Here is a 26,058-nt window from a genome sequence, read left to right on the forward strand (position 1 = left end):
AAAATAGAACATGTACTTAAACGTGGTTAATAATAGGTTGTATAATGTTAAAACACAAATATTATGCATTAAATATAAGCACGTTTGATGAAATATTATAGTAGATATATTCTATTCACGTTTTTATAAGCTATGTGGCTCTTTCGGCAAACGTGAGGTTGTGAACCGATCCAACGGTAACACGTTGCTATGCGCCCAGTGTTGTCAAGGAAACCTTTGTAACGCTGCCCTCTGTGGACAAACTGGTATTCATATCAACTCAATTTATTGTGTCAATGACATTTTGTATTAACTGCTTATTATTAAATTTATGAAGTGCACTCAATTTTCTTTGTTGTTACTATTGAATGACTGAATACCAGCTGCATCGTTTAACGTTGTTTTGATTACCAGAATAATACACACAGCTATCATTGTTAATTTGACTTTATATGTTTTATAAATAACGCATGTACCGGAATTTGCAATTTGCTCTTTATCCTGATATCAAACTACATATTATACCACCTCCATCAAAGGACTGCCCTCTGTTGGACCCGTGTGTTTCAAGTGTGATCAGGCCAGCACGCCGAGCTCGTGTAACACGATAGCGCTCTGTGGACGGGATGATGTATGAATCATTTAATATTGCTTCGTTCTTATCATTGGTGTTTGTCACAAACAAGTTTGTTTCAAAATAAATGTTCGCATTAATTAACGCATATGTATAGAACACCAAATGATGTTATGGTCATAATGGGTTATCGTATTTTATCAAGGATTAAACTCGTTATTCGCCTTATATATCAGCATTCTTTGCCCATTTAACACTGGGCCAGATTCCGACATTGGCTTTCAACAAGAAGACATATGTATGCAATATGTTTTAGTGGACTTCGCAAATAAAAATATCTTTAGTTATTGTTTGTGATCTTTAATCATTCACTTCATGTGCAATTGATTATATTTTTCTATATTAACATAATAATATATCGACATGGATACTATATTAATATTTCCATTATATATTTAAACACAATAATTGTGCATTACTTTGTACTATATTCAGGTATGTCAACTTGAGAAAACCCTTAGTTCGCTAACTCACGCTACGCTATACAAATCAGGATGTTTGCACAAAACAGTGAGTATTAAAATAAATATGTATATGCGGCATATATATGGTATAATAGTTTATATGATGTTTCTGTTCGATTTAATGCATATAAATTAGTGTTATGTTTTATCTAAACTTTGTTCTATTTAACAAATAGATACAATATTTATACAACGTCCACATACATGCAGCTTTTCATATAATATTAAACTACGAACACATTGAGCAAATTATGAAAAATATGTTATGACATCGTTATTAAGAAAGTTCCCATGGGTTTCATTGATCAAATAACTTAAAAGAAGCTTTGTTACCAAAACTGAATTTTAAATTAAATAATCATTTTGTGATTAAAGTGGGAGTTTATTTGTTTCGTTATGTTTTAATCCGAGGTATTTGCAGTTTACACTATATTAATAACTTGATCTCGTTTCGATTCCTTCAAGCATTGTGATAGACATGCTCAAAGTCTAACCTTAATTGGAAGGAAGAGATATGACAACACAGTTATTACAGGTAAGATTTGCAACTCCAACATTATTAAAACATACAGCACATCTTTGGACTATTCAAACTACAATTTGTTACTGAGCAATTTGTTTTTTGAAACACCAATTTTAAGTTTCACAACTGAGCTTTGACATACAGGTTAAGTTTTAAAAAGAAAAATGAACATACTCAGGAAAGCGTGTACATTCCGAATCCTTTTTTCAAATCATTCAGGTCGCGGAAAACGTTAAAAATACAACCCTTAAGTAGTTTACATTTTTATATTTATCACTTACCATTATTACTCTAAGTTTTCGGACACTTGCTAATAATATATGTCGTTCGTTTCTGAAAAATAAGATACAACAAATATTCAACCAACACAGGTGCATAAACATAAGAGACAAAACATATAGAATACGTTAACATTAATGAACGGATAACGCTATGCATTCTGGATAGCACCCATTGCTTAAAAGAATTATATAACTTCCTTGTTTAATATCCCGCTGTATAGTATACATTTCTTTTATAAATGCTTTACTCTAAGCTGTTGGGTAAAACAATTGTATTTTTCCGGTATGTGCAGTAAGCTACACAATTACGCAAAGGTAATGACAAACTGGTTTAAAGCATTCGTCTGCCAGGTGTTATGACCTTAACCCGGTTGTACAAACGCATGATTGAATTGACACTAGATAAACGGAACAAGGAAGAATTATGGTAAAGTAGCGTTTTGAATGCATTATCCAAACATTTAGAGTCACGAAACATTACTATTTGGGGTAAAAAAGGTTCACACTTGTATACGTTAAAAATCTTAAAGTAACTACGGTGAATGCACAATTATTGAATGATTTCATTTGTTTGTTTGGTAACAAAACAGTACTAGTGAATACTACTTTATCTATTGTAATACAAGTTACTTAGTTTTGTTTGTCAGAAAAGGATCTGTTGCGATGCATCAATTTATTTAATAGATGCATTAAAGTGAAACCAATTAAATAGACAACAAAACTTGTATGTTTCACATATTGTGCTAGGAAACGACTTGCAGATACAGTGTTGTGACTCTAACGTGTGTAATCATGGAAAAGTCAGCAGCGCTTCCAGTACCGCAGTGACGCCAACACATAGCTCAACCTTATCAAGTAAAATTTAAATCAAAACTTATATTTAACGCTATTGAATACAGATGCATACTGCAAGTGTTGTTAGGTCGAACGCATATATGTCTCAGACAATACAACACGGTTACACAATTCCGTTTCTTAAAAATTAAGTTATATGACATGGTTATGTTATCATTTATATAAGATAAGGAGATCTTCCCAAGTGCATGTACATTTGGGTTTCTTTATATTCAAAGAAAACAGATTAGGCTGTATACATATTATATAATATTAAAACTATATGACAATATAATTCGAGGTAAGCGTCTAATGTTTTGCGATATGTATCCTTGCCAAGGATTAAATACCGGATAGTATAATAAGAGTTCTTTGTCGTGCTGTTGCAGCTGAAGATACTCTTGTATGCACTTACGACACTGTTATCGACCCTGATCCCACGAATCGTTTATGTTCTCTCGCTATGCAGGATTATCTTACTTATTGAAAATAGTACATTTGGGTTTGAACCTAGTGCTTTATTTTCAAATAGCGAAACGAGCTAACGTCAAGACTGAACAAATATGATGTCAATTGACTGTGATTATTTGCTCATCATCACATAGCTCGACGCACTCGAAGTTTTTTTCAATGCGGAATATTTGTTTCGTTTAAAATATGTTTATTATACAATTTTCTTTATATAATTGATTGAGCTTCCGCATGTTAATAGTGTAACTTTATTACAACTTCAGTTTATGCGTTTTTCAGATCAATACGCATGCGACAGAGGCCCATGTGTTCATGGCAAATGTTTCGAAAGAGGCATCCACTACGTGTGTCAGTGTGAGAATGGATGGACCGGGAAGAATTGTGATAATTCTACTTCCACTACTAGTGCCCATACTAGTACTACTTCTACTACAACTACTTCTACAACTTCAACTACTACTACTACTGCTACTACTACCAGTACTATTACTACTGCTTATTATTATTATTATTATTATTATTATTATTAATTATTATTATTATAATTATTATTATTATTATTATTATTATTATTATTATTATTTAATGTATTTATAGTATTATCAATAATAATAATTTGTTCAATGAAAACATAATTTTAGTGCAGTGTATTATTTAGAATTGACTGTACCTGGAGATTGCTTGGAGTTAAGGGCCATAACACGTGTCAGTGGCGTGTACAGCGTTCGACCGGCAGGCATGGTTCAGACCATTGAAGTGTACTGTGATATGGCAACGGACGGTGGGGGATGGACGGTACGAATAACACAAACTATTTTATCTGCAGCGTGTTTTATGAACACATCCTTGAGTAATTTTATAAGAGTAAATATTACATGTCTGAAACAATCTCCGAACTCGATTAAATCGCTTTTAGACTTACAAAAGATGGTCATTCTCTTATTAAGACGACAACGATTTGATATTATTGAAAAGAATGAGTTGAAAACAAATGTCGACTGTTTCCCAATTTTTGTATTATTCGCACAATTAACATCTTAGCTGCAACTGACGCTTAAAACCGCCTCCATAAATTAAATACAATCGTTTATATACAAGAAATGATAAAATCTGCTTAACGAGAAGACCAGATGAGTTGATAGAACTGCTTCCTAAATATATGGAAACGTATATGGTACACCCTGATACTGTTATGATGTCAACATTCTATGACGGCGTGATATGAAAAAGTAGTCATGTCGTCAAAAATAACTCATCATGTCGACTAAAACAACGATGGCAAGTCATTTTCAAAAGAGCATGACGCCTAAAATTATGTTGATTTGTCGACATAAGATATGTTGTCAAGACGTAAACAATCCGCATGTTGGAATAAGAGCCTAAATTTCTGACAATATTTTATCCTTAAGCCGTTTTGTAAATTTAACTATTTCTGTGTTGTTTACTGTATGACGGCATATATCTTGATGACTTGCAAGTAACAAAATGTTGACATGGCGATATAACTGAAGGAGTCGATATATTTTATGTGGACAAATGGTGTTGTTTAAAAATTATGGAATCGTATATGGTACCCAAATAATATGGTTATGCCGGATTAGATTATATCGACTTACTGTGAAATAACATGGTATGTCTTCATAGTTTTGGGTTTTAAAATCTGTGTTAGGGTTTCAAAAAATGCTCATCACTTCTTTGTCGCTTCAGATGTAACCTTCATATTTGGTAAGCATGTGTATATGGACAAGACCTTACTATACGCAAACAATGTTCGACCCCTTTTACATTGACCTTGAACTTAGGGTCCGCGTTTAGGTTTCAAAATCAGCTTTGAGATTTCGAAAAATGCTCATAACTTCTATCAAAGCATTTTTTCGCGGTCATATGTCATCCTATAGAGACAGCTCTTCTTTATTCAACTTTAACCATTTCTATAACTCTCAAAACATTTAAATGAAACTACAAAACACTGTTATTCGTGTCAATGTAATCATTTGATTCGATGAGTTATTGCCCATAATGTTTGTATGTCTGCACTCAGCAGTCACTAATTGAATTTGTATAAAAAATATAGAAGTACCAAGATGCGCGTACGGTCACATATGTATATATGTAAATGCATACGTACGTACGTACGTACTTATTGAATATATATTAAAAAATATAGAAGTATACATACATACGCACGCACGCCCGCCCGCCCGCCCGCCCCGCCCGCCCGCCGCCCGCCCGCCCGCCCGCCCGCCCGCCCGCCCGCACGCACGCACGCACGCACGCACGCACGCACGCACGCACGACAACACACACACACACACACACACACACACACACACACACACACACACACACACACACACACACACACACACACACACACACACACACACACACACACACACACACACACACACACACACACACACACACACACACACACACACACACACACACACACACACACACACACACACACACACACACACACACACACACACACACACACACACACACACACACACACACACACACACACACACACACACACACACACACACACACACACACACACACACATACATACATACATACATACATACAAACATACTATTGGTCCTTTCAATGCCTATGTCAACAAATTGGCTGCCCAGTGTTTAGCTCACATAAGCACTTAAGTGCTCATGGTAATATTTGATCGACCTGTGTCCGTCGTGAAACTTTGCCTTGTGAACACTAGAGACCGCATTTCTTGTCCGATCTTCATGAATCTTTGTCAGGGCATTTATTCAAATCATACCTCAACCGAGTTCTAAACTGGTCATGTGGGGTCGGAAACAAGGTCACTTGGTAAACAAAATAAAGACCTTGTGAATACTCTAGAAGTCACTTTTACTTTGCTAAAATGTTTGTGTAAATGATATGTCGCTTCTTGAGTTCGAAAATGGTTCTGGTCGGTTGAAAAACATGGCCGCCAGGGGGGCGGGGCAGTTTTCCGGACATGGCTAAAAAGTTACATTGTAAGTCACATTTTTCCCTATCATGAAATTTAGTTAGAATATTTGTTTTATTGATTTCATGGACGAGTTCGAAAATGGTAAAGATCGGTGGGAAAAATGGCTTTTAGGGGGAAGGGCAGTTTTCTCTATATGTATAGTTTGTTTGAAACTGGTTCTGGCTGTCAAAAAACATGGCCACCGTGGGGTCATGTTCCATATATTTTATGTAGTAAAAGAAGCTTGTGAACACCCTTAAAGACACTTTTTTGCAAATCATTATGAAACTTTTTTTTCCAGTGTATATATATATACGACCAATGATGTTTAAATTGTACTAGCAAGTGTAAAGGCATAGAGAGAAACATTAATAAGAAGAGCATTTAAAGTGGCCTTTTCACAGATGTTGGCATATTTTGAAGTTTGTCATTAAATGCTTTATATTGATAAATGTTAACATTGGATCTTAAAAGCTCCAGTAAAAAATCAAGAATAAAATTTAAAAAAGGAAAAAAAAAGTAGCCGGTACCAGGGCTCGAACCAGTGACCCCCGGAGTCCTGGAGTTAGTCTGAAGTAAAAATCGCATTAGCCCTCTCGGCTAATCCGCCGGGCGTACGCAGAGTACATATTTTATACATTATATAAGCAATCTTCGTAGTTTCGTAAATTTAAACGACAACAGAACTCTCCAAATTATTCAATCGTTTCGCGTCGCAACGCTTTATAATTTTTAGGTTTTCAAATCGTCAAAAGATACATATACTGGCTATATTGGACTATGGTAAATGTTCAGTAGTACTGTTACCTAACTAATATCATAACTCAAACGAAAATTTGCGAATCTGAAACAACTTTTTCAATTTTATCAATTTACCAAACCGTGAAAAGATCCCTTTAATGATGCAGATATTTTTTAGTGTGTATAGATAATCAATGCTGTATAAATGATGTAAACATTGTAATAACAGATGAAAATTCAATAATCCTCGCGTTTAAAATCTATGTCTGTGATAAAATGGTATTAAAAAGTTCCCATTCTCTATCAAAGGATTCTTAATTGTTTTTTGTTATTGAAATTTTTCTCAAGTTATCATATTCATATTTGAGGTATTTCTTGGCTCCTGCTATGCTTGGAATGATTTTTTTTGTTTTACACTTGTATTAGTATAGCTTTAAAAATAAAATAACATTATTTATGGTACTAGCAGACTTCGTTAAATATTCAAGAAGAAATGTTGTCTTATCAATAAATGGAAAAGATTATCAGGGTAACATTTCGTCAATAATTGTTTTAGATATCTGACATTCCCAGAATAAATGTTCTAAAGTTTCATCACTTTGTTTGCATAAAGAACATAATGGATCATTAGTAATTTTCATTTTATTTAAGAGACTATTTGTTCCAAGTATTCTGTGAGTTATTCTATATTGGAACCACTGCACTTTTACGTCATTGGTTATTAAAATGGTAGCTAAAATATGCAATTCCATTCTTTTTCATTACCTCTGGCATTAAGTTAAGTACACCATTTTGCTTTTTTTGATGGTTGTTCATTATTTTTATTTGTAATGATGTATAGTCTTTTTGCTCCAGATTCTTTTTTCAGTAAAAGTTGTAATAAAGGGGGCAAAAAGGGTTTTATAATTTGTTGGGTGGGACAAGATACTTTTTTTTCAAAAACTCATCTATTGCTTTTTTACCCCTGTATAATGAATGGAATTTATGTTCAAATTATAAATTCTATTTATTTCATCTAAAGGAATCAAGGTTCCATTTTTAAATATATTCCCTATAAAATGAATTCCAGCATCAAACCATGACTTAAGGAAAATTCTTTTATTTCCTATTAATATGTTTGGATTGTAGAAAAGTGAATAATATAGAAACTCTTCTGTGTTTAAATCCAATTTATTACAATAAAGTGAGAAGCTTTTTAAAACACCTACCCAAAAAGGATTTCAAATTCTATTAGCTGTATTTAAAGCGTAATGATAACTGCAATTAAAAAGTTTATACTTATCAAAATACAGTTTTGTGATGTCTATCCAATTTCCACTAAAGGATTGAAGTTTTTGTAGCCAGCGAAGTTTCAATGCTGGAATAAATGCATCCAAAATGATCATTTTTAAACCTCCTTCATTATGTTCTTTAACTATTTTTGTGAACTTTATTTTACTATGCCCATTTTAAATAAAACTGAGAATAGAAGATTTTATTGAATTTAATTTGGTAATGGGTGGGTTGGGCAATGATATGAACAGGTGATTGAATAATGACACAATAAGTGTTTTTATAATCACACTTTTGCTAATGTGTTAAAAGTCTTCTTTACCAATTTTTCAGAATGTTTTCCATTTTAACATTTTTTTTCATCGTAATTTAATTGTTAACATTTTTGACAGGTCTACATGGAAATGTATTCCAAGCATTTTAAAGCTTTGTTGCATCCAATTTAGTTTCCATTTGGTTTTTATGGTATATGAACTATATTTGTTCTTGCCAATCCATACAACATTTGTTTTATGAAAAATTAACATCAAGGCCTGACATATATGCAAAATTATGTATAAAAGTAAGTGTCTCATATAGGGATTGTTCGGTACCGTCTTATAAAATAGTAGTATCATCAGCAAACAGGGACAATTTATGTTCAGTTCCCTGAATGGTTATACCTTTTATATTATTGTTATTTCTCAATACAAGTGACAAAACTTCGGCACAGAGGATGAAAATGTAACATGAGAGGGGATCTCCTTGCCTGCAGCCCCTTTCAATAGGGAAAAAGTTAGTTCCCACACTGAAAAACGGCTGATTTAGAATCTTTATATAAAACCTCAAACCAACGTTTTATGTCAGGACCGAAAATTAAGAAAGAAAGTGTACTTTGTACAAAGGACCAGGCCAATAATCGTACGCCTTTTCAAAATCAATTAGGAGAAGTAAGACTGGGATCTCGTTTTCTTCAGTATAGTGCATAATGTCATAAAATAACCTAGTATTTTCCCCTCTGTATCTCCCTTAAATAAAACCCGTCTGGTGGTTATGAATTAACTTGTCAATAAATAATTTAAATCTGTTAGCTATTACTCCAGAGGCAATTTTATAAACAGCATTTAAAAGAGTAATTCGACGCAATTTTTTATATAAAGCCAAGATTTTTCACCCGTTGGAATACAGGTTATGATACCTTGAGTTTGTGTTATAGATAAATGACAAAACTTATAAGCTTCATTTAATTATCTGACAATAAAAGTACCATTTTTTCAAAACATTTGATAAAACTCTGCACTGAAGCCAGAACTGCCTGGGCTTTTATTATTTGACATCTTTTTTAAAACAGTTGAAGCTTCCTCTAAAGTTATAATACCATCGATTAAAATGGACTCACTCTGGTTTAATTTTGGGCAATTTATGTCTTTTACATAGATATTAAAGTCTTCACTACTGCAATCATTATTTTGTTTATAAAGAGACTGATTATACGATGCTATTGAATTAAGAAAACCGGTTTGGTCAGTTATTTCACTATCATCTTCATTTTTAGTTAATATATTGATGTTGTTATTGCATTATTTTTTTCAAGGCTACAAACATATCTAGATGGCTTTTCACCTTGTTAAGTCCACTGAAATTTGGATCTTAGCATGTATCCTTTTAAATGTGTGCTCTGAATATTAATTATTTCAGTTTTCAAATTTTCAAGTTCTTGAGAGTTTTCATCTCGGAAGTTTTCTTTCAACTCTTTAATTCTTGTTAATAATTTGCTTTCTATAAGTTTTGTTTCTCTTTTTTATAAGACCCATATGAAATAGATTTGCCCCTTAATTCCATCAGCAGGGTTTTTAGTAAAAGTTGATCACTTATCGTAAACTGTAATTCACTGTCGGGAATATCGTTTATATTTTGATAATTATAGATGGGTAGTGCGTATTGAAGTTTAATATCATTTTTTGTTGATTTCCTGTACATACATAATGTCTGACAGTAAAGAATTATTATGTTTCCAAAGACCTGGTTTATGAGGAAAGTTACTAAAGGTTAAGTTTAAAGTAATTATCGAGTGTTGCAAGAACTCTGAAGTGATTAAAAATAGATCCAGCCTAGCCTGTTGTATCGGATTTTATATTTACCAGGTAACAATATTTGAATAAATAAAGTTTAAAAAATATATTATACATTTAGATGGGATAATAATATGAATATTTTTTTATAAATTGTCAGTAGCAAAGAGTTTCCTCTACATGGTCAAAAACGAAAAATTGAGAACGCTTCCCGCGAAATCAAAAAAGGAAGCATTATCAAAAATGTACAATAAGAGAAATAAAACGTTCATATAATTGAACAAGCATTTAAAAAAAGTAAATATGTTATAAGGTAGATCATACCCTTTAATTCCTACTTAAGTACTCTTCTTCAATGAAGAAGAATATCTTGGGGAGAAAAAGTGTTATTTTAATCTTTGTACCTTGGTTTCAGTTTTATTAAACTTGAAAGTGTACATGTAAGGAAAAACTCACTAAGAATAATATATTGTAATTATTGATAAGTAATCATCAGGTGAAAAATGTTCTCAAAATTATTGAAAAACAGAAACTAAACTAAAGAAGCTAGCGACAAGGCGATTCAGTCCAAACAAAGACCCGGAAAAACTGCAATAGAGTAAACGTATATGCTCTAAATGTGGAAAAAGTAATATATTCTACTTCTTGCATGTGTGTGTGTGTGTGTGTGTGAGTGTGTGTGTGTGTGTGTGTGTGTGTGTGTGTGTGTGTGTGTGTGTGTGTGTGTGTGTGGTGTGTGTGTGTGTGTGTGTGTGTGTGTGTGTGTGGTGTGTGTGTGTGTGTGTGTGTGTGTGTGTGTGTGTGTGTGTGTGTGTGTGTGTGTGTGTGTGTGTGTGTGTGTGTGTGTGTGTGTGTGGGTGGGTGGGTGTGTGTTTGTGTGTGGGTGTGTGTATGTGTGTGGGTGTGTGTGGGGTGTGTGTGTGTGTGTGTGTGTGTGTGTGTGTGTGTGTGTGTGTGTGTGTGTGTGTGTGCGCGTGTGTGTGTGTGTGTGTGTGTGTGTGTGTGTGTGTGTATGTGTGTGGGTGTTTGTGTGTGTGTGTGTGTGTGTGTGTGTGTGTGTGTGTGTGTGTGTGTGTGTGTGTGTGTGTGTGTGTGTGTGTGTGTGTGTGTGTGTGTGTGTGTGTGTGTGCGCGCGCGCGCGCGTGCGTATGTGTGCGCACGCGTGCGTGCATCTGTGCACGTGCGTTGGTGTGTGAGTTAGCGTGCGTATGTGTAAAGTGTGTGTTTGTAAAATGATTACAGCTTATGTGTTTCGGGTCGTTAGTACTCGATTTACACTGTAACCAAAAAAAGGGGACTGTGTCATATAACAATAACAACAACAAGAAAAACAACATCATGGCACCTGTCGCCTTAACGAAGCTACAATACTACTCGGTCCATACTAATATGCATACATAAACAAACGACTAATGTTTTACAAATATAATATTGTACAATGGCATATTATGGGTAATTGTTTTATCACGCTATATTCCCCATTAGTATATCTAGGCCTCTAAATGAGCAAATATAAAAGTATATATTACTACTACTTGCATGTGTGCGTGTGGATGGGTGTGTTAGTGTGTGTGTGCGCGCGCGCGCAAGCGTGTGTGTGTGTGTTTGTACATGCGTGCGTACGTTGCGTGTGTGAACTTACACCGTATGAGATTGTGTCTAATAACAATATCTTTATCGAATTAGAGAGAGAGAAAAAGTACTTAAATTAGGAAATTACAAACAATAAAAAACCAAGAGAACAACAGGATCAAAAAACACACAACACAGATATTAGGGTGGTCTAGTTACAATGTCATGATTAAACTGGTTTGCATACGTATTACAAATACGTGAATATAGACTGTTAATGATATGATATAGCAAAAAAAAACACCGTCAGTTCTAACACGGTGAGCCCTATGTTACCGGCGTCGATTTGTGCTAGCTGAAGCCCTGCTGGCGTACGATAGTGAAGCTACCGCCTTCGGCCATGGTTTGTTGAGCCACGTCTGAAAATGTTCGTAATCGATTATCTCAGTGCTCTTTACCTCTGAAGCGTGCATACAGCTTTCCATCGAACGACCACGCTCGCTCCACCGTCTCGGGGTCCTTCAGCCTAACGGACGCTAGAACTTCAGCGTTCAATTTTGTCAGGTCTTCATTCAAGAAAATACCGGAACCTTTGAGTAGCTTTGCATTTCACATTACATCCGATTTTGTTTGGCGCTGTATGAACCTGACGATGACCGGTCGGATCTTCCCTCGGTGATGTTTCCCTATCCTATGCGCTATGTCTATATCCTCCTTTTCAACGCGCAGACCAAGCTTGGAACTTAAAAGGGACGACACCTGTTAAGTCAACGCTATTGAGGACTGAAATTCTTCGTCTCCTTGTAGACCCGTAATTCGCAAATGGTTTCTACGGCTATACTGCTCGTGCTCATTTAAAATTTCTGCAGTACGCTTTTCTGAGTCATTCAGCTTTGTTTTCAGGTCTTGTAGCCCTTTGTCTTTGCTGGTTATTTGACAATGTTACGATTCAATTTCCTTTGTCTGGTCAAATATGTTGCATTCAATGATTTCCAAGTCTTTCTTGGACTTCTGCCCCTTTAAACTTTCGAATATAGACGAGTCTAATGAGCTATTGTCTGTTAACTCGCTCGCAGTAGATGAATGCTGGCGTTTGTTCATGATTTCACAACTAACACGGGATTAACGGGACAGTTTTCACAATAAACCCTTAAACACTCGTGTTCACTTTAGCTACTGTTACGGTAAACTATTAACATGTTTATTTATGCGTCACGGAGGCGCCAGACAATGACAATGACAATCACAATGACCTTATGTGTGTATACACATATTATGTCAATATCCAGAGTCTTTCCCACACCCCACCCGTCAATAGAAAAATACAAAAGCTTGAGAAAAAGCCTTCTAAAAGTCACAAACCTCGTTTTATTTTTTACATGCCACATCCTGTTCAATAAACTTCACATCACTCACAAATGTTATTTGTATGCCTCACACGCGTTTTTTTTTAGTTTTTAGAATTACATTTTAAATTGATGCTCACTCCAAACCGGAAGCGGATTGTCTTCATTATGAAACTTAGTCAGAAAATTGGTATTATTGATTTTTTCAGACAAGTTCGAAATTGGTACTGATAGGTGGGGCAAAAATGGCCGCCATGGGGTGGAGCCGTTTTCTCTTTTTGTTTATAATGTAAACGTGTAAAAACTCTAGAAGTTGCATTTTTATCCCAATCTTCATGAACTTTGGTCAAAGCGTATGTTTCCTTGATACTTTCGTATTGTAAAATGGTTCTTGTCAATCAGTATCAAAAACCAGGTTGGGTAATTTTCTATATATGCTTATATTAAAAACTTTGGAAGATCTTAACCTCGACTTGAAGTCAGCCTTTGTTATATAAATGTTCTGAATTATTTGCACACGAGTTTAACTCGTCTTTAATTTCATATCATTCCCTCAGGTGTGCGATCCAGTGCCTCTTAGCCCTCTTATTTGTGTTACTTGTTTTTGTTGTTTAAGGACATATCACTTTCTGAAATAGTCAGAAGTGGTTCGAGTAATGTCAAATAATAATTCCTCATATAAGCATTCTATATTAAGTTTGGAACAATATGCAGAACTAAAATATCATATACGTCAGTGATACATCAACCAGTTCTAATGAAATCTTTCAAAAAGAGTAAATAATCACATGATTTCACCTTATAAACCACTTTCTTCTTGTGCGTTGTAAGTCCTTATTTATTTATTTTTTGTTCATAAATCCATTGACACCAGCTGGAACCTACACTACTGTAGAAGATAATGTTAGAGTATGATTAAATATAACAGACTAAAAACACTGAAAAACAAGATCATTTTTTGTAAGAAAAAAATGTAAACAACTTGAGTCTAAAAATAGTTGGAAAAAGTATGGATGACCAGGAGGACAAATACAAATTTGATTGAAACTTTTGGAAACAGTGTAAAATATCACTTTAACAAACACATTGATATATCAATATCTTTATAGTATTAACATACGCTATAAAATTAAAGGGTTTGTATTAACATGCTTTCAATATTTATGTATCTTTCATTTTCAAGGTCAAAGGTCAAATATATAGCTTCAAAGCGGCGCAGAAGGGGACATAGTGTTTCTGACAAACACATTTTTGCTCAAGTGTACTATTTTTTTACTCTAGTTGTTTAAATTTTTTCTTGCACAATGGTATCCCTTTTTCAGTGTTTCTAGTGTGTAATATTTAATAATACTCTAACATTATCTACTACAGTAGTGTAGGTTCCAGCTGGCGACAACGGATTTATGATCAAAACAAGAAAATAAGGACTTCCAAAGCCCAAGAAAAAAGTGGTTTATAAGGTGAAAACATGTTATTATATACTCTTTTAAAAAGATTTCATTAGAACTGGTTCATGTTTCACTGAAGCAATTATTATTTTAATTCTGCACATTGTTCCAAACTTCATAATACAATGTTAATATAAGGAATTATTGTTTTACATTACCCCACTCACTTCTGACCATTTCAGAAAGTGATATGTCCTTAAATTTGTTTTCATTTGTCTTACTTTTTCTAAATAAATAATGAAGAACAGTTTGAAACTCGTTACCTGTTATGTTGTTTTATAAATCATCTTTTTAAATTTGATATTTAGAATTAAAGATTTATAATTTAAATTATCAGCTTCTATGCGAAGATTTAAAGGTCAACTTTTGTTAAATTTGAATTAAGTTTTTATTGAATCGTATATTAATGCTCACCATTATGTATCTGCTTGATACTTCACTGCAGCTATTAAAGTGTTATCTTGAACGCGCTTTCCGGTCTTATAAATGTAAGATGTTTAGTTATCTCTAGTTGAAAGTGTGCATGTTTTGTGTGAGGAACTAATTTGCATATAGCCGAATTAAATACCAAAACTAACCTACTTACATCGATGAGGCAAAGAAAAGAGCGTTTCAATTCTTATACATCCAATTACGATTATCATTCTGCATATGTTTTCAATGGTTTGGCTAAAAGAAATATAATTTGGGATATATATTCGTGCATGAATTTAGTAGGCGCCCCTTTTACAATACGCAGTTTTGACTGTGTGCATGTCGCACATGGCATAATTAAACCAAGTTGTCCCACGCTCGATTTCCTCGTGCGCTTCGTGGAGGCAACTCACTTCATTGAATATTAAAGCCCAGTCAAATGATCTACTATAGCCAATCAGAATAATGTTCACTGGTGAAACATAGGGCAATTGTAATTATGTAATAAACTGCAAGAAAAATAAAATGTTATTAAAGTCAATCGTTACTTAAATATTCGCCGTGCATTTTTGTCGTTTTACAATGATGACTGCATATAAAATTGGCGATCAAATGCATAATTCGCTTTCAATAATCCAGTTGAGTATATATATATTTGGTCAGACCATAGACCGATCTAGTCAAAGGGTACGTGTATCATAACTCATATAAAACTATACCGGCTCGTAAACAAATATTTCAATTTTTTGAAAATATTTTGATAAGTAATGTGCGATGTGGAATATGGAAATAAAAGCAAACTACAACCTTACTAGTTTTGAAGACTGTTCATGTTTTGGTATTATTGACACAGCTGAGTAGGTGATTTCGCTTTAGTGCTAATTTTGACGGACAATGAAGAAAGACCGATCACATTAACAAGCCCTAAAATTGATCTACAAATAACCCAATTTTGTGTAACATTTGAGTAATTTTCCATTTCCTAAAAAACGAATAATTTGACCATTAAAAAAAATAAAAATCTAACTGCAGTATGAACATTTATTTCAAACATGTACTATATACACTGGAGTTTCAGGAACAGAAAATCAAGTAAGAAAATACAAAATAAACATATCATATATTTGCGACAGTGTTAATATTAAATATAAGATTTACAAAAGTCGTTTTGTTTAATATATTGAAGTTTGAAATAAAATGTTAATAAATCTTTTAAAAGAACCATATTTTAAAAGGAACATTCCACAATTTACGAGGATTTCATAACTAAATGACCGCCATGTTGTCAAACAATTAGTAACGTTTCATTCATTCTTTTGCAATCTAACAATGAAATAAAGAACATTGTGAATCTGTTTTTTGCCAAGTTTGCAATGTCTGTAAATGTGTACAACAATATGAGTGAATTTATTTTAGCAAACAAAATAACAACGTTTAACTACTTCAAGAGCAATTCCAATAACAAGAATATCAATTTGTGTTGCTTATCGAAACATTATAAATAAAACTCGAAACAAAACTTACTTGAACTAAACTAACTAAACAATAAAATTTGCAAAATATAACCAATTTTTAAGAATATATTTGTGCATATGTAATTAGTAACCATCCAATATTTCAGTGAAGGCCAAGAACAAAGAAGTCGCACTTTTAATCGAATCAGGAACTGGCAGTTGCTCCCGCTGCATTTCACACACATGTTCTAGGACGGGTATGAAGTCATCTTTACACTCAACTGCGGTTTCTTTACAAAGTATCTCTCTTGAATACGAATAATGGTTTTCAATTCGCAAGGAAGCCGAAATGAAAAACCTCAGTGTCACCAAGACACAAATCTGCAATATGAAAAAAAGTTGTGAGTCGTTAAACACACGTTTTGCATGTATTAGTTAAAGAGAAATATCTAAACGAATCAATCGAGATTTAAGCTCTCTAAATGCCCATAAAATCCAACGAACACATTAATATTTATTGTTTGCAAATGTTATTTTTACCTTTATACCAAGCATTCCTGATGTAAAAATGGACTGTCTGAGGCCTTGCGTGTTTCAAAAGAATATACCAGAAACTAAACATCTGTTCGACGCCGGAAGTCATGAACCAATGTTGCAATGATGTGATGATGTCAAAATTCTATGACGACATGATATGGAAAAGGTGTCATGGCTTAAAAAATAAACTCATCGTGTCGACTAAAACTATGATGGCAAGTCATTTTCACAAGAGCATGACGTCAAAAATTATGTAGATTTGTCGACTTAGATCATGTCGACCAAATATATTTTCGGGAAAAGCCGGAAAAATTTACGTCGAGACTTCAACTTAATGTCGTTATGACGAGTAAAATTAAGGTGGGAAAAGCTACAAAACTATGTCGACATACCATGTTATTTCACAGTAAGTCGGTATAAATTATTCCGGCATGACCACATCATTGGGGTGTACCATATACGTTTCCGTATAAATAAGATTAGTTATAGAGCTTCAAACATTATAACATAAAGAAGTGAAACTCCAGCTGCTGGAGCAGTATTGAATTTTCATTAAAAACAATTAGTTGGTCCTTTATTTAAGGCAAGTGACCGATTGCCCAAACAGTACAAAACAGCACAATACAGCACAATATATTATAAGTCGTAAACCATAATTTAGTAACTATAATGATACAAATGAGGATAATCATTATATTGATAATAGTAATAATAATAATAATAATAATAATAATAATAATAATCTTTTTATAATTTTATCGATTGGAGATAGTGGTATTGCATGAATATGTGTTAACTATTAAATCCCTGAAATATGATAAACTTAGATACTATAGTAAATTATTGCACTGAAAAAGGTTGCATTCCAATAGAAAATGGCCTGAATAAAAGTTGCAAAAACAGTCGATTTTAACTGTTGTCAAGTTATTTCTTGGTTCGTACATGACATATCTTTGTTATTGCGCAAATAAATTCGGCTTATAATGACCTTTAAGAAAAGGTATGGTTATGGGGGTATCTATGTAACAAATGTTGCATTTATTTTTGCTTACATATGTCGCTTTTATTGAATTATACAGGGAAACTATTTAGTATATTATGGTCAAAATGATAATGATGATAATAATAATAATAATAATAATAATACTTAAAATACGCAAAAGTATTATAATAATTATACTTATAAAATAGTGAAAATAATAATAAAATAAATAAATACATTTAAAAAAAAACTATAATAATAATACTAATACTACTACTCAAAAGTATTATAATAATTATACTTATAAAAATAGTGAAAATAATAATAAAAAAATAAAAAAATAAAAAATAAATAATAATACAAATACTACTACTACTAATAATAATAATAGAAAATTATTATTATTATTATTATTATTATTGTAATTATTATTATTATTATTATTATTATTAAAAACTAATATATATATTTATGATAATACTAATGATGTAAAGATATACAATTTAAGAAAGATACATATTTTAATAAAAAAGGTTAAATCCCATTTAGTAAAAATTGCTTAACAAATTCAGAACGATACTTGTATTGATAGTAAACGTAATTATCTATTAACAGGTGTTTCAACGTCGTGTGAATGGATCTGTTGATTTCTACCAAAACTTCTTCTCATATGAGAATGGCTTCGGCGACGTTCACGGAGAACACTGGCTTGGTAAGAAGTTCTGGCGTCCAGATGACTTGTTGGAATCTGTTAAAAGCAGTTATATTATATAGTTATCCGGATTTGATAATACCGTCATAATACGTGTATACCATGAGGTCAGAACAACGTAGATACGTTATGTTCAACTTACGAGGAGAAATCTTGAGTGATTGGATAACATGCATATACACTTTAGGTTATGGGTTATTCGACAACACATACTACATTTCAAGTATTGTTCGATCATATCTTTGAACTTACTTTTAATTATATCGATTTTTTTGTTAACCCATTTATGCCTAGCGTCTAGAAAAAAGGCCTTGGCAAACAGCTTAGACCCAGATGAGACGCCACATGATGCGGCCTCTCATCAGGGTGTGCGCTGTTTGCTTAACGAAATTGCTGTAAGAAATATTCTAAATATAGAAATATGTTTGCTCAAAGGAATTTCTGCAAGAAATATTCTAAATATAGAAATAAATATACTATACTAGAATAATGTAGGTATGAGCTGATCGATCACTGTGTTTGATTGCATTATAGTTTTGAGCCTGTCTGTTCTGATAAAATAGAGAATAATAGGTTAGTGTTGATAATAGATCAGGTTTGCGACCTTGGCGAGTGCTTTTTCGTTTTCGTGCCGAGCATGATAAACCTTATCTATAATCAACACTTATATATTATTCTTTATATCCCACTTTTTATTCAGTAAACCTTTTTATGTAAACAAAATTAGTTTAACTGGATAATTTCGCTAGATTTATGACGTCATTTTGTTGAAAAAAAAATAACATCATTTCGTTCCGTGGTTTATAGCAGAAATTTTATCAACGGGGCTTTAATCAAACTAATTCGCTGTAAGAGTGGCATTAAACCATTTTCACAATGGATGTTTGTAAATCGACACTCGTAATTGTCTTTTAGTGCTTGCTAAGAATATGTTTTCTCTGCCTATAAGTACTGACGAAATATATTTGACTGATTTTATCTGCAAGTTTTGCGCGCCGTGGTAAAATGATAAATACATGTTGTGGTTGTAGGTTATTGTTTAGCCCATGAACTAATATGTATTTCTACTATTAGGCATGTGGCATTTTCATAATATATCGACTATCATAAGTTCCGCTGTGAAATAAGATAACACTATTTACCTATGCAATACCTTAAACCATTTAGAGTTGCTATTTTAACAATCTGGTAAAATGGAATTTTCAGAATAAACATACAAATGAAGATATGCATTGCTTTAATATAAATGAACTAAACTTGTGATTACCCAAGAAAATAATATCGGTTCTTTTATGAATAATCGTCAACTGAAATTGATAAAGAAATAAGTTTGTAACGAAATGTATCACTCAGCATGTATGCCTTTCGCTAATATAGCCTTTCAAAACATTTTTTTATTTACGCCTGAATGATGCTGCGGTATCTTGTCGGATATTCTTTACGAGATCTGGGTTCGCATTGCGCTGTATACAATACCAGTATTATTATTCAATGTGCGTCTCTTTCTTATCTTAGTCTTGTATACATGTGTTTGAATTTGCGACTTTCCGTTAATTTAAAGTTCAATTTCAGTTTGACTTTCTTATACAATGACAAAAAGTGTATTTGTGTTCACTTGTCAATATGCATAATTAACGCATGACGGTTAGGATATACGTGGTCTAAGGTAGCAACGCCAAAAACATCATTTTCGACTCAATAATAGCTGAATGCCCAATTCACAGAGTTTTAAACTAATAATTAAATTGATATTATTTTGTGTATATCTACTTACATGTTTTTGTTACTTTGATTTGCGAAACTATGAGATCACTTTGTGAAACAAATTATGTGCATAGTATTCTGTCTGAATACAATACTTTGTTCATATGTGTTGCTATATTATTAGTTCAAAGTTCACAATAATGTATTTACTGCATTCATATTTTATATATTTTGTTCACATATTATTTAAGACCTATAATATAGGAAGTTTCTCACGAACAATTTCATAAATCGAAGTTGTTATTCTACATTATGCAAGTATGCATTGTGTGGACTCATAGTACTGCTCCACAATACAGTTTACACTAATGGTATGACAAATATGTGTAATGTATATATTACGCTTACAATCTATGTCGATCGCGATAATAAAAGCATATGTCCAATTGTTAAATTAGTAATGACCCGATACTTCGCAGTATTTCCATTAAGAAAAAAACTGGCTTTAAACCTCACAAGTATTCAGAATAAGTATTCTTACACTATGCAATTGAAAGGAATATATAAATTTGATCAGGTTTGAAGTACATACATACCATGACCTCCAAAGCACAGACCGAGCTTCGGGTCGAATTGATGGCGGCAGACGGATCCACTGTGTATGAAGTGTTTCCTAACTTCCGACTGTTGACAGCACCAGACTATATGCTGCATGTAGACGAGGGAAATGGAACTGCTGGTTAGTCGAATACCTTCCATTGATTTACATAAATTTCGGATATCAAGTAGATGCTATGATGAACTTGTACATTAATTTAACGTGTATACATTTCAAGCAATTAACTGATAAATAAAATACACTTTATGTACACAATTGTTTATTTATATGTGTTATTAGTTTTTTAACAACCTCAACTCTTTTTATAGGGGATGGTCGTTATGGTTTATTCTATCACAATGGTAATAGCTTCTCCACATACGACCACGACGACGATCACGACTGTGCCATTAAATGCCATGGTGGATGGTGGTATCATGATTGTGCATTTGTGAATTTGAATGGTCGATATGTAACGCCTGGAACAGTAGACACCTCCTGTGCATACGCTGGGATCATTTATCACAATTTCAAACAACGTGCTTCAATGACCGAGACAAAAATGATGTTTAGAAGATTTTAGAATCGAATCTTATGAATATTTGCATACATCTATAATTGCAGACTAAATGAGCTGTAGATTTTTACCCCTGTTATGATGCAGCTTTTAAACGTAATCAAATAATATCTGTTTTCGTTTTTAGCTGTCGAAATCTTGATTGTATTAATATTGTCAGACTTTTTCACTTGTTTTATTTGAAAATACACACGCTAAATTTAATTATTCACATTTTCACTTATGACTGAAACCCAGCTTAAAGTGCATGTGCACTGTAAGGGCTTGTGCATATCGAATTATATATGCGTCTCGATTGACGATCTTACACACAGTTTTTAGTTAACATGTAATAGTTGTAAGTGAACTGTATTGAGAAAAAGACTACACTGCGTACATTTAAATATTTAAACTCTCAATAAATAGTCACTTCATTGTTTTGCATTTTTTATGAATGTGATAACAATTTTATATGCATTTAGAAAATATAACAAGAACAAGTACAATCATTATATCAATTTGCTTCTTATACTTACTAACGGATGAAAAAGAAACACCATGGAGACAAACATGAAATCAACTCGCTTGTTTGTGTACTAAAAGATTTTAAATAAATTTATTGTGTGACTATGTTGAACGTTCTGTACACAAAGTGTATTAATTTTGATTCATTATATCTTTAATTGAGAATAAACTTGTGTCTGTAATTCAAGTTTGTTACAACTTGTTTTTGTCTTAATCATGCACTTTTACATCAATCCTACAGTCAATTTGTATCTTCTTTGGTAATCTCTAAAACAAACCGATCTGAACAAAATGTAGCGAATCGAAATAATATATGTAATTAGTTATTACAGAAAACACAACCCCTGCTGAAAGTACGGTGTTTTCATCGCATAAAGTTGGCAACGATCGAGTTTTTACATGTATCAAAACGAACTAATGAATCAAGCAATAACTGAGTGATTTGATTAAAGCAAGAATTTAGTTTATAAAGAAGTATATTTTAAGCGATCTTTTTCTAGATCAAGATATGTCTAAGATCGAATGAAGCTCGCAAACAAACGCTCTAAAAATGAAACTAAATTACGTTTTAGGTATGCATGAACATGTATTGTATCACAACATACAAAGTGGTCACTACTTTTTCTTGAACATATCGGATCAGTTTGTAATCATATGATAGGACGTTCTTTATTAGGTCACCGTGGTGTTCTCTGTTCAATATAACCGGAATTCTTCAAAACTTATTTTAAAGCATTAGGCTTCTGTCATATTCGTTGCATACAAGCCCACAATTAAATTTCTGGTCTTGTAAACTTAGGTGAACATGTATGGTAACTAATGCAAATGTACGCCAATTAAAATAAACCATGACATGTTGATAAACTTTATCATGACACATGTGCTGCATATATCTGTTGTTGGTCGTGTGCTAGATCGCGGATTAAAACACGTTAATTTGACTTAACTATATATTGGACTTTCCGGAACTACAATACGGTCTCGCGCATGTTTTTGTTGCAAAATATCCCAAACTTATTCGCAATCTTGACACAAGTCAATGGTTAAACCATTTTATGTTTTGAATGACCTTCTGCGCAAAGAAGTCGAGCATTCTTGTTAAAGTAAATCGAGTATGGTTAAGCTGACCAGTGCAAGACAAATTCTGATCTGAAACGATAAGTATATTATAATTTAATGTTTCCGACTAATATATGCGAACATATTCGATTGCTTGTGCTTAATAAATTTATTATGTTCTAGAAAATAGGATGCGTTGTGTGGTCATTTGTTATGCTAACTTATCATTCAATTAGCAGCGTTCCGTTTATTGTTCCGTTTATTGTACATAACTTAACATTTTGCACGATTCCTATGCCGCAGTTGAGAGCGCTTTATTTATAAACTAGACACACGTTTCACACACGATTCAGTATGCAAACGTCATGTAATGTCCTTTAGCTTCACATTTGCTTGGGCATATAATGTATTTGCGATGTGATGAGTAATTATTAATGTGTTCGGCGTCTTAGACATTTGGGATATGATTGGTAAATATTAATAGGTTCGTCATCTAGACATTTAAGATTTCATTTTTACATTAACAATTTGTTCGCCATCTTAGACATTTACGGTTTGATGGGACAATAATAATTGATTCGGCACCTTATACAATTACTAGGTGGTAGGTACATTTAAATTGGTTCTGTATAATAGAACGGTGCGATGTGATTGGTTAATATTAATTAAACGATTGCTGCACCCTTTGACCATAATCGGTTGATCTCGCCTAGCAGAGTGGTTAACTGACTAGCACATTAAGGTAGAAGGGCCGGCAGGCTAAGTTGGTTAAATGCAAGAATACAACTTTAAGAATCACGGGTTCGATTACCGGTCCGGTCATATAACCGATCACGTCTTAGACCATTCCCATCCGTATCTCTGATTAATGTAGGGCAGTTGTCAGTTACTATTATAAGTCTTACTACTTAGTACTGGTAAAACAGATTATGCAAGAAACTTATCGCTGCTCGCCGTGATATGACTAAAATACATTAGAAAACATCGAATGTATCCACATATTAAACAAAAACAGTAGTCGCGTCATTCATTGATTACGTCAGTGACATGAACAATATTGTAAATATACCATATTCAGTTATACCAATGCGGTAAGTTATAAAGTATCAAACGTTTCGCGTGCACGCTTGAAAGATCTATGAGTCTGACCAGTAGAATCAAGTGAACCATTCCCCACACAAGTTGTGCGGTCGGTCTGGGATTAGAACCCGCGACCCGCGTAGTGGAAGTCCAGACAAATAGTTGCTATGCTAATAATATGTTGTTTTTAGAATTGTATAATAAATTACGAATAGCCGAAGAACAACGATGGATTGAGAATCATGAACTATTAATTTGCTAATGATGGATAGTATCGGTTTTGAAAAAGAACATTAGCAAGGTGTTTATTTTTTATTTTTGAAAGATTGCACGAGTAATGCAAGCGATATTGAAAAATACATGCTTTAGATTGAGCTTAAACATCTTCGTGACAAAACTCGGGTGGTTGTTTATCTCTTTCTTACGTTAGCGATCGGAACCGAACTGTTAATGCAACTATTCAAACATAAAGTCAAATATTAACGATTCACATTTTTGGGCCTTTATATAAATGCTACTTTAAAGCTAGTTTTATCGTAACAGTCACTTTGTGTCACCGTAACGGATGTTTAATAGCCCCAAAACAATGCAAACCATACCTTTCGCAATTTGCACACAATGGGAACTATTTTTTGAAGCAGATCAGATGCTTATTAATCATAATGTTCAAATTCTTCGCATCGTACACTTAGCCCATTTATGCCTAGCGTCTAGAAAAAAGGCATCGGCAAACAGCGTATACCCAGATGTGACGCCGCATCATGTGGCGTCTCATCATGGTCTTCGATGTTTGCTTAAAGGAATTAAAGGAATTTCTGTAGGGCCACTAGGCATAAATGGGTTTCCGTTGGAAATACTCGAACAATCGGTCGCACTGAAATTTGATGATTTTTCTACGACCCTAGTTACAGTCTTAATATTGATAATGCGTGCTCAGAAGATAATGAATTCTCAGAACATAAGGGAAACTCACAAAATAATGCAGACTTCAAATTAGAAGCATCAAGAGGGGTATTTAGTGTATGTATAAATATATGTTTACCTTTACCCAGAGCATTTTTAGATGGATATTAATTACAAGACGATAAACCTAAAATCTACATGTACCAACACACAGTTATTCGGGACACGCTCAATCAAACAGTGAAACACGGAGTATTTTACTTATTAAAACATAAATGTAGTCATATAATCAAGTTTATATGAGAAACAAATGATGTAAACAAAGCTTGATTATCAACGCTGGCAATTCAATGTTACAAAATCCAGTAACGATCGTGCGTTTATTTAACAATGATAGTTTTAAGCGATATGTACTCAAATAAATAATGACCTGCTAAACGACAAAAACAAGACGACCATGGGGCTTTATCATTAAAATAATGAACAATGTGGAATTTATATCTGTAATAAAAGTTTAAAAGAATCGATCTTTCGTTATATTTGTCCGAGTCTCCCATGTCTAATGCCCATGTGTATGTCTTGCTTTGGTAACGCAGTCTATGTGCTTACTATGTGTTTTCCACTGTTGTCTCTCCGTAATTATGTGAATATGCGTTAGTTTCTTACCAACTGTATGATATTTTGACATTTGCAAATAACAATTATGTAAATTATACCGTCACTGTCATGGAATAATTTGAACGCATGAACACGAATCTGATCGACTTGGTATTTGTATTGGCTAAAAATAAATCATCATATAATAATAAAGGATTATCGAGTATCGGAGATAATAAAATAGATAAATACTAATGTATTTGCATACAACACAAACATCGATTTGGAAGAAAGAAGCTTACAGCAAACTAAGTTACTCATATACTAAACAT

The 26,058-nt window shown here is 33.3% G+C and overlaps 1 protein-coding gene across 2 annotated transcripts in view; it reads left to right on the forward strand.

Annotated features, from left to right (window-relative positions):
• LOC127848505 (uncharacterized) overlaps nucleotides 1–22,269 on the forward strand; it is a 30,757-nt gene extending 8,488 nt beyond the window's left edge. Inside the window, exons 10-19 of one of the 2 annotated variants that reach the window (XM_052381006.1) lie at nucleotides 131–245; nucleotides 519–610; nucleotides 1,049–1,123; nucleotides 1,543–1,612; nucleotides 2,629–2,736; nucleotides 3,466–3,666; nucleotides 3,845–3,981; nucleotides 18,608–18,704; nucleotides 20,986–21,147; nucleotides 21,336–22,269. In XM_052381006.1, the coding sequence (XP_052236966.1) occupies nucleotides 131–245; nucleotides 519–610; nucleotides 1,049–1,123; nucleotides 1,543–1,612; nucleotides 2,629–2,736; nucleotides 3,466–3,666; nucleotides 3,845–3,981; nucleotides 18,608–18,704; nucleotides 20,986–21,147; nucleotides 21,336–21,589 (1,311 nt within the window). In that variant the 3' untranslated portion in view covers nucleotides 21,590–22,269. The remainder of the gene's footprint in view (nucleotides 1–130; nucleotides 246–518; nucleotides 611–1,048; nucleotides 1,124–1,542; nucleotides 1,613–2,628; nucleotides 2,737–3,465; nucleotides 3,667–3,844; nucleotides 3,982–18,607; nucleotides 18,705–20,985; nucleotides 21,148–21,335) is intronic. The other variant, XM_052381007.1, reaches the window with a different exon arrangement.
• Nucleotides 22,270–26,058: the final 3,789 nt, after the last annotated feature.

This window comes from Dreissena polymorpha, chromosome 10 (assembly GCF_020536995.1).
Source record: "Dreissena polymorpha isolate Duluth1 chromosome 10, UMN_Dpol_1.0, whole genome shotgun sequence".
NCBI classification, from domain to species: domain Eukaryota; kingdom Metazoa; phylum Mollusca; class Bivalvia; order Myida; family Dreissenidae; genus Dreissena; species Dreissena polymorpha.